The sequence below is a fragment of the Oryctolagus cuniculus genome, chromosome 6 (genome assembly GCF_051225735.1).
Source record: "Oryctolagus cuniculus isolate XC-2025 breed Fujian yellow rabbit chromosome 6, ASM5122573v1, whole genome shotgun sequence".
NCBI lineage: Eukaryota > Metazoa > Chordata > Mammalia > Lagomorpha > Leporidae > Oryctolagus > Oryctolagus cuniculus.
Window position 1 is genome coordinate 17,080,334 of NC_142872.1, and position 10,060 is coordinate 17,090,393.

The 10,060-nt window shown below is 47.1% G+C and overlaps 1 protein-coding gene across 6 annotated transcripts in view; it reads left to right on the forward strand.

The window, feature by feature from the left end:
- The window catches only part of GRAMD2B (GRAM domain containing 2B), a 112,487-nt gene extending 110,065 nt beyond the window's left edge, over positions 1-2,422 (forward strand). For 3 of the 6 annotated variants that reach the window (XM_089334901.1, XM_017341017.4, XM_089334902.1), the window contains one exon: positions 1,123-2,422. In XM_089334901.1, coding sequence (XP_089191027.1) covers positions 1,123-1,677 — 555 coding nt within the window. In that variant the 3' untranslated portion in view covers positions 1,678-2,422. The remainder of the gene's footprint in view (positions 1-1,122) is intronic. The other 3 variants (XM_002710167.6, XM_070076065.2, XM_070076066.2) reach the window with 1 other exon arrangement.
- Positions 2,423-10,060: the final 7,638 nt, after the last annotated feature.

Genomic DNA, 10,060 nt, shown 5'->3' on the forward strand with positions numbered 1-10,060 from the left:
CACTGGAAGTGGCATCAGTGGTGTGTGGTCTTCCAGAAGTTCATGGGAAAGAACCGCATGGATTTCAGAAACTGCCTTGCACCATAACAAAATCAGGTCATCTGTCTGTTCCATTTTTTCCCATGGACTTCCTCAATTCCCTCACGTAGTAGAGAGAGCCTGGTTTCAGAGTCAGTTCTTTGTTCTCGCTGCTCTGCCACATGCTGCCTGGTAACTGGTCATGTTAGTCCAGCTCCCGGGCCCTCGGTCTCACGCATGCAGGTGGCCTTTGCTGGTGCTGTGTGGCCGGGGTGAGCCTGTGTCAAGGCACTGGCGCATGCATATTCCAGCCCCTGCCCTGAACCCCAGGGGAACAGACTGTCCTCTAAGAGCCCAGTGTTTACATTCTGTTTCTCTGCTTCCATCACAGTACTGCTGCCTGAGGATTCTTTGTTCCAAGTTCATTTACTGAAAAATATTTACTAAGAATACTTGCAGTGCCCAACCCCAGACTGTCATCCAGTCTGTCCCTACCTCTGTGGAATCTCCATCTTGGACCCAGCATCATGGCCCACTGCCTGCAGGGCCGGCATCCCATATGGGCACTAGTTCAAGTCCCACCTGCTCCAGTTCCAGTCCAGCTCCCTGCTAATGGCCTGGGAAAGCAGCAGAAAATGGTTGAAGTGCTTGGGCCTGTGCACCTGTGTGGGAGACCCAGAAAAAGCTCCTGGCTCCCAGCTTTGACCCAGCCCAGGCCCGGCCACTGTGGCCAGCTGGGGAATAAAACAACAGGTGGAAAATGTCTTTCTGTATCTCTTCCTTACTCTCTGTAACTGATTTTCCAAGAAACAAAGCTTTACCGAGAAAGGACATCAGGAATTCACCATCTTCCAGGCATGGGGTGTAATGGCTAGCAGGAATACTCAAGTTTCCCATTGTCTCTCACATAAAACGCACTTGGGTTACACCTGGGGTTGCCAGTTGTTCTTCCATCATTGCTCTGGGCCTCTCCTGTCATTTGTCATCTTGGTGTGACCTTTTTTAGTTCCACCTCACTCCCATCTCTCACTCTCGTAGACTGTCACCGTTCCAGGTCCTGAAAAAGCACGTATTTGCCTCACTGACGTGTTAAGCGCTCTGTAGCTTTGTATTCCAGGTAGAGCAGTCTGGAGCAAAAGCCAAAGCCCTGTGGTCTCCCCTGTATGTGACAGTAAAGCGCTGCTCTTTCCTGACTTCAGATACAGAACAACTTGCAGAAGCTGCTTGAGAACGGTGACTGAGCAGGCAGGTTGCCTGGGCCCACGTCATACCTCACGTTTCCCCCTGCGCAAGGTGCTCCCCAGCGTCCGGCGGATGCTCCCTGCTGGTCAGAGGCGCGAGCAGATGAGAACCCAGACTCGTTTGCACCCGGAGGGCTCCAGCTCAGGAAAGGGGGAGGGGGAACATTTTGGTTCTTGTGCAATAAACGTCGAGCTTGACCCCGGGAGGAAGTCTCCGCTGCTGCTGCCCGGAGCACACAGATCCCCCTCGGGGGGTCTCCGGCAGCTCCTGGGGTCCGTTCCGGACGGGTTGCAGTTCAGCAGTGAGCAGGATGGCGTCAGCAAACACTCCACTCCCCGGCCACCCTCCGCCTCTCTCCCGTACCCTCTCCGCCACCAGCCTTCACACCGCACCAGCGAACTCACTGTGATCCTTTGAATTAGCCGTGAGTCTCCAAAAAGGCAGTCAACGGCGCCAAGTGGACAGAGTGGCTTCACGAAGTCGCATCTGCTTTTGTCTTTTCTTTCTGCTGTTTTCCTGTTGTTTAATTCACCTGTGTATCGTCATGTCTCACTTCAGTTTTGGCAAGAATGCCAGGCAAAGTAGACACAACTACCCTCTGTATGTTTTGTAACTGATACTTAATTACAGCGATTCTCACCGCACCTCGAGACAGCGGTCTATGAGGCACTGGACTAAAGTACTAAATGCAACTCACTACGAAACCAAAACTAATCTGTAAACCAAAAGAGGTAATAGTGATTTAATACAGAATGACAGACACTGAATTTTTTATATTATAAATGGACTGCGGTAAGCAGTTTGGAAACAAGATGTTGGTATTTAAAGCTGAAACTTACCCATTTCAGTTTAACAATAGTTACGTTTTCTTGCTTTGCTGGCGAAAATTAAGAAATAACTGGTGGTTTGCTAACTTTACGATACAGATTGGCTGGTTTTTGTTAATTATTTAGGGTACCATGAGATCTGTAAGTGCAAAAGATATCCTGTTCCTATCAGTAATGCATTTTTATAATCATTTCTATGAAATGTCTTTTGTTTAATCAGATAAGCTAATAAGTGAGTTGGTTCCATCATTTGTATTTGGTAGCCTACTGGAGCAACTGTGCCTGGTGCACCAATGGCTTTTAATAAATACTCATTGGTTAAAACCTCCTGCCAACACTGTGTTGTGTCGCTTTGTAAACTCTCGGAGGCCAGCATTGTGGCGAGCAGGTTAAGCTGCCACTTGTAATGACAACAGCGTCCCATTTGCGTGCCGGTTTGAGTCCCATCTGCTCTGCTTGCAACCCAGCTCCCTGCTCATGCACCTGGGAAATCAACAGAAGACGGCTCAGGCGCTCAGGCCCCTGTACCACCAGGCAGACGCAGGTGGCGTTCCTGGCTCCTGACTCGGGCGTGGCCCACCTGTGGCCATTATGACCATTTGGGAAGTGAACCAGTGGATGAAGATCACCCTCTATGTTACTGTGCCTTCAAAATAAATTTAAAAAATAAACTTCAAATATTAAATTCTCTCAACTAAGACTTAATCACGCATTTCAACTCTTCTACCACCTTCTCTAGCTCTCCTACCCCGTGTGCACTTCATACCTACTCCTTCCACGTATTCATTTCACCACTCAGAAGTGATTTAAGTTACACTGGGTTACAGTGATAGCCAAGAAAATTACCTTTGAAATCACAAAAACAATGCTTGACTGCTGGATGCAACTTCCTTGAGTTCTGTGACTGTCGAGATCATCAGCCATTTCCCCCACTTGACTGATGAGGCTGAAAGCAGAGTTCTGGAGGCCGGAGTCGCTCAGTGGGTTACACCACCACCTCTGATGCTGGCATCCCGTGAGGGCCAGTCCAAGTCCAAGCTGCTCCACTTTTCATGCAACTACCTGCTCATGTGCCCGTGGAAAGTAGCAGAAGACAACCCAAGTGTTTGGGCCCCTGCCACCCATGTGGGAGACTTGGATGGACTTAGAGGCTGCTGGTCCAGCGGTGGCCATCGTGGCCATCCCTCAGATTATCTGTTTGCCTCTTTCAGTAACTGCCTTTCCAGTAAACAGAGGAGGATGAGGAAGAGAAGAAATGATGATTACTTTTTTTTTTTTTTTTTGACAGAGTGGACAGTGAGAGAGAGAAAGGTCCTCCCTTGCTCTTGGTTCACCCCTCAATGGCCCTGGCCCCTGCGGCCGGCGCACCGCGCTGATCCGATGGCAGGAGCCAGGTGCTTCTCCTGGTCTCCCATGGGGTGCAGGGCCCAAGTACTCGGGCCATCCTCGACCGCACTCCCGGGCCATAGCAGAGAGCTGGCCTGAAAGAGGGGCAACCAGGACCAGAACCCGGTGTGCCGGCGCCACTAGGCAGAGGATTAGCCTGTTCAGCCACGGTGCCGGCCAAAATGATGATTACTTTTCTAAAAACATGGTCTCATCAGGCAAGTCATATAAAAGTACTATGTTCACTGTTTTAAACATTATTTTCACACCTGACATTTCAGTTCAGTGTCAAGGCTCTATGTGTACTGAGATCCCAGATTCCTGAGTGTGTCTGCCTGCCACCTCTGTAGAACTTTACAACTGGATGCAAAGTCTACAAGGCTCAGATTTCACTGTTAATAATCTGCCATCTAGGAGTTTATCCTAAAGCAATTGGATGCAAAGTTTCACATACTAGAATGTTCTTTGAAGCCTTCTGCCAATGGTCAACAGCAGCAACAGTTCAATTATGTAGTTGTATTAATAGTTGTGAAAGAAAGGCATAGAAATCACATTAATAAGACAGCAGAAACTGGATGATTATCAAGAAAATCCTACATTTATGTCTGTATAAATACACAATGTCTTCTGTATTCTAGTTTTGTATAATGAACAGTCATCGCCTTGTTTTTTAAATCAAGTTAATTATTAACTAAAACGGTTGGGTGGCTCAGCAGGGAATTGGATCCCACAGCAGCCTCCCCATCCTCCGCCTGTCAGTTCTGCTGGACCTTCACCCTCAGCTGCCATGGCTGTTCACCTGCCGGAAGGGAGAGGGTGGTCCATCAGCTCCAGGTGTAGTTACAGTGCTGGCTTCGCGGATGCCACGGTTGGCTGCTTTGGTTTTCATTACTAGTTCCCAAGTCAAAATGCTAAGCAGGTGATCAAGCCCAGCCCTGTGCTTGCTTATTAACTACAAATCACGAGAAACCAAGCATCTAGCACCTACGTACGGTGCAGGGGCCCAAGGACTTGGGCCATCTGCTTTCCCAGGCCACAGCACAGAGCTGGTTTGGAAGTAGAGCGGCCTGGTCTTGAACCGGCACCCATAAGGGATGCCAGCACTGCAGGCCAGGGCATTAACCTGCTGTGCCACAGCGCAAGCTCCAGTTCTTTTTCTATATATATTTTTGTATTCTGCTTTTTAAATCTGTAATTAAGTGTGAATGATTTTAATGATTAGGAAATTAACAGTCTTCTATAACTTCCACATGGTTAGATTATTGTTGACCTCTCGAACTCTGAATATTTAGAATACCTTCCTACATACACTGCAATACTCTAAAGCATTTTACACATTCATTTATAATATTAACAGATTCATGTCAAAAAATTGTAAAAGTAGTCACTGAGTGAAGCATCTGTGACCCCTGAGATACAGCACTACTTTGTGTCCCGATTCTGTGTCCTGATTCTCAGCCCTGTTCTAGTTTAAAAAGAACCAAAGACCTGTTTACTTCCTGTTCTCCTACCTGCTTCTAAACACTCTCCCTTTTTCTGTTTGCTTGCCCACACACAGGTCCACAGTTTGTGGTAGTGAGAAGTGGGAGGAAAATTTAACCCTTGCCTCCCACAAGGAAGGCCACTACTGCAGTAGGTTTTGATGAACCACACGCTCCATTCTCCTTAGGTCTTCTAGAATTCCTCCAAGGCAACAGCTGATCCCACACAGGCTCTGCGATCCAGGACATGAAGACGCAGTGCCTGGCTTCTGGCCTGGCCCAGCCCACGTTGTAGCAGACATTGGGGAGTTGAACCAGCAGATGAAGTCCTCTCTCTCTCTCCCCTCCCCTATGCCTCATCACGCTGCTTCTCAAAGCAATCCAATTCCTCTAGAAAGGTTCACTTTGGCTGCTTTTTCTGGAAATGACCTTGATTATATGAAGCCTCCAACACAAGGACGCCAGCGCGTCCTAGAAGTCAGAAGCTCACGTCCATCTGTTCTGCCACCACTGCGCCTACTTCTAAGCCCATTACAGGCAGCAGCGTGTTTCCTCCCGTCTCCAAAAGGCTGGTTATGCACTGACAGTGTTGCTTGTTTGGTTTCCAGTTGCCCCCAGGCCACACAGGCATAGTTCTAGCCTTGCATTTTTGTTTTCATCTCCCTGCCCTGGGTGACAGAATGGCCCATCACCTCTAGACCTGGCTTGTCCACATTCTTGGATCCTGGCCACACAATGATTCTTTGTTCCTTCTCCATTCAAGGATTTCAAAGCATGACCTCTGTCTCTTCCTCTCTACCCCTGAGTGCCCCAGTAGAAAGGAACAGAAACATTCCCAAGACCTAGACCTGGGCACTGCTGGCTCTGTGGGGACAGCTCTGCTGTGGGAGTGCAGTGCAAGGCTGTGGGACTCCGATGGAGGTGGAACTATGAGCTGCTGAACACAGTGTCTGCAGTCTGTCCAGCCAGCACTCACAGCAGCACTCGGAAATGCAACTCTGATGTGTAATTTACTTACAGTGAACTACACATGTTTCAAGTGTACAATTTGTTAAGTTTAAACTTAAGTGTGTACTTGTGAAATCATTTCCACAATCAAGATAATAAGCTTATCTATCATTTTGCAAGAAATACTTTTGCAGTCCCTGTCTTGTGCCCCACCTACATTCCCCCATGTCAAGCAAATGCTGACCTAATTTCTCTCTGCAGATTATAGCTTTTGCTAAAATTTTGTATAATTTGAACTACACAATACGTACTCTTTTTTTTCCCCTGAGTTTTTTCACTTAGCATCATTATTTTAAGACTTTTCTAAGGATTTTATTTGAAAGGCACTGTTATAGAGGGAGAGAGAGACAGAGATCTTTGATCCGCTGGTTCACTCCTGAAATGGCTTCAATGGCGGGGCTGGGGCTGGCCCTGGCCAAAACTAGGAGCCTGAAACTCCGTCAGGGTTCTCCCACGTGGGTGGCAGGAGCCCAACACTTGGGCCATCTTCCACTGCTTTCCCAGGCACCTTAGCAAAGAGAGAGACTGAAATGGAGCAGCCGGGACTCAAATCAATACCCCTGTGGAATGCTATCTTCACAGTGCTGCACCCCAACACCTGTCACAGTTATTTTTTGCATTCTTCAATTGTTCACGCCTTTTTATTGCTCAATAATATTTATACAAACACACTCCAAATTGTTTAGCCATTTGCCTGTGGAGGGCCATCTGAATTTTTCCTAGTTTGTTTATTGCAAATAAAGCTACAACCATTCTGATCCAGGTCTTTGTAGTATGGATATGCACTTTCATTTCTCTTAAATAAACATCTAGGAACAGAAAATGGCTGGATCATATGGCAGGCGGAGGTTCAACTTTTTAAGTAACTACCCAATGTCTTCTTCCAAGATATGCCATTTGCATTGCCATCATCTGTGTAACAAATGTTCATTGTACCACATCCTCATCAGCAGATGATGAGTAATCTTTCAAATTTTAGATTTTGGGGCCAAACGCCCTGCCTGAAGCGCTGGCATCCCATATGGGTGCCGGTTCTAGTCCTGGCTGCTCTACTTCCGGTCCAGCTCTCTGCTGTGGCCTAGGATCGCAGTGGAGGATGGCCCAAGTCCTTGGGCCCCTGCACCCACGTGGGAGACCCAGAGGAAGCTCCTGGCTTCGGATCAACACAGCTCCGGCCGTTACAGCCATCTGGGGAGTGAACCAGCAGATGGAAGACCTTTCTCTCTCTGCCTCTACCTCTCTCTGTAACTCTTTCAAATGAGTAAAATAAATCATTAAAAAATTTTAGATTTTATAATATAGCTGTGTTGAAATCCAAGATGACTAAGTACAGAGAGCCTGTACTCACCTCAGTCATGGAGAACATTCCAGAACAAAGGAAGGACGATGTTTCCAAAGGACTGGGGGAAATTTCCAGTTAAGAAGTAGAACAGCACAGAGACTCTGAGACAGCCGAGCGGGAATATAGAAACGTCACCACCAGCAGCCACCACAGCCAGCCCCAACAGTGTCTGCATCAACAGCCTCTGGCCTGGACACCGTCTTGCTGGGAAATTCTAAGAAAGGGGCACCACAGCTCTCACTATGCAGAACTGCAGTCTTCCATTCCAGTGTGGCCTAGAGTGGACTGGGGTCTGAGTGAGCACTCTGCTCTGAGAAAGTAACCCACGTTGCCTCCATCTCCATCAAGTTCTAGACTGTAACTTCCGTGGAGCCACTTCTGAACTATTCTGACTCAGGGAACAGCAAGCAGCAGCCTGTGACTGCCAGAAGCCACCAAGAGCAGAGAGAGTACCTTGCAGGGCAGAGAACAGACCCCATTCACCCTGTGACTGGGGCTTACAGGTATGAACCCCAGAGCTGCACCAGCTCACACTGTGTCATCCAGGGGCATTCCCCTTGGGGGTCCTGGGGCTAGCACCAACATCAACCCAAGAGGACCAGACCTGAGGACATTCCCTCTGCGCCTCCTAGCTCATGGTGCTGGGAGCCCTTGGAACAAACCCCAGAATCACCCTTGTAAGCTGCATGGGAAATGGGGGCCATTGGATCTGCACCTCGCAAATCTGGGAACATCAATTTTGCTATTACCATCTCTGGAGTAATGTGCACTCATTTGCAGTATGTAGAGAGTCCATCTGCATTTCTCTGCTGCAGGTGTGTGACTACCACAATCCCCAAACACTTCGAGCTGTCACCTGTGCGATCTGGGCAAGAATCCCCCTGCGTCCTGGAGTGCCACAACTGTAACTGTTAGCACTGTATGCCTTAGTCACCAACATCTGCCCTGAGGGACCTAGGGAAGAACCTGCCTGCATCCCACCTTTGCAGACCCATCCCTGCTAGTGCACAAGCCCCATCACATCTTGTAGTCACCCTGTAGGGCTGCAGAAGGGGCCCGTTCACATCTTTCAGGGCTGGGACTGGTGCTATGAACCTCAGCACAAGTCACTCCCTCCCAGTAGGACCTGGGCAAGATGGCATCCCCATCACGCAGTACTACAGCTGCAGCTGTCAGTGCCACCAACTGCATCGCTCCGGCTTGTCCAGCGGAACAAGGAGGCACGCCCCTCAGTGCTTCAGCACCGGAAAAGACAGTCTGGCTATCAGAAGCCTCAGGGTGAATGACATCCAACTCTGGGGACCGAAGCCCACATCTGCTTCAAAGCTGAACTTCTACTTCAGTGACTACAGATTAAACAGCAGCAGCGCCTACAGACACGGCTAACGTTGGTTAAACCAAAAGAAATCCCTCAGAGGTTACACTTTTGGGTTCACCTAAAACCAAAGCCAAAGCAACAAGCCAAGTGATAGCCTGCATTCCATCTAAACAAAAGGCTATCTTCCAACAAACTCTACTCCATAGTGAAGAAGGGGCTATTACACTAGATACATAGATATCAGCACAGGGACACCGGAAACATGAAGAAGCAAAGTAGCACAAAACTTCCAAAAACTCCACAGTAGTTGTCCCGAAAAAGATCCTCATCTGAAGAAAATCTATGAAATGCCAAAAATAGAATTCCAAGTAATTATCTTAAGCTCAATGTGATGCAAGAGAATGCAGATGCAGTTTGAACAAATGAAGAAAATAACAGATGACATGGATGTGAAATTTACTGAGACAGAAATCATTAAAAAAAGACAAAACAGATTTGAGATGAATATCTCAGTTAATGAAATAAAAACTATAACTGAGAGTTTCAACAACAGAATAGACCAAGTGGAGGAAGAAAATTGTGATCTGTACTACAGGACTTCTGAAATAACTCTGTCAGGCAAAAAAAAAAAAAAAAAGGTAAAGAATGAGAAAGAATAAGGAAAGTCTATGCAAAATGTGGGAAACCTTTAAGCCACCAAATATTCAAAGTAGAGATTCCTGAAGGAGTAGTAAGGGGAAAAATGCCTTGAGAACATAGCAAATGAAATGACGGTTGAAAACTTTTAAGTCTGCAAAGAAATACAGACATCCAGAACCAAGACGGCTCAAAAGACCCCAAATAAATCAAAAACCAATCTTCTCCAAGGCATACTGTAGTCAAATGGTCTCAGGAAAAAAGAATCCTCAACACAGCAAGAGAAAAATGTCCAGTTATATTTATAGCAAAACAAACTATCCTGACTTGTTTCTCAGCAGAAACCCTACAGGCCAGAAAAGACCGGGTTGATAAAATCAAAATCTTAAAAGAAAAAAACTTCCCACCAGGAATATTACATCCAGTGAAGCTATCCATGAGAAGTGAAGGAGAAAGAAATGATTTCCCAGATAAGCAACAACAGGAGATATTTCATCCCCACCAGACCAGCCTCACAAGGAATTCTGTCGTGAGTCCTCCATTAGGAGTAAGCACATGGAAACACACGACACTACCGAAAGTGCCGACAGAGCAAATACAACCAGCAACCAGTCAGCAAAACGATGGCGGTTAGTTCAGATCTACCAACACTTAACTTCAATGTAAACGGAGTAGATTCCCCAGCCAAAAGGTAAGATGTGTTGAATGGATTTAACAATAGCAATGAAGACCCAACTATATGATACCTACTAGAAACTCCCTTCACAAGTAAAGATACACGAAGACTGAAAGTGGATGACTG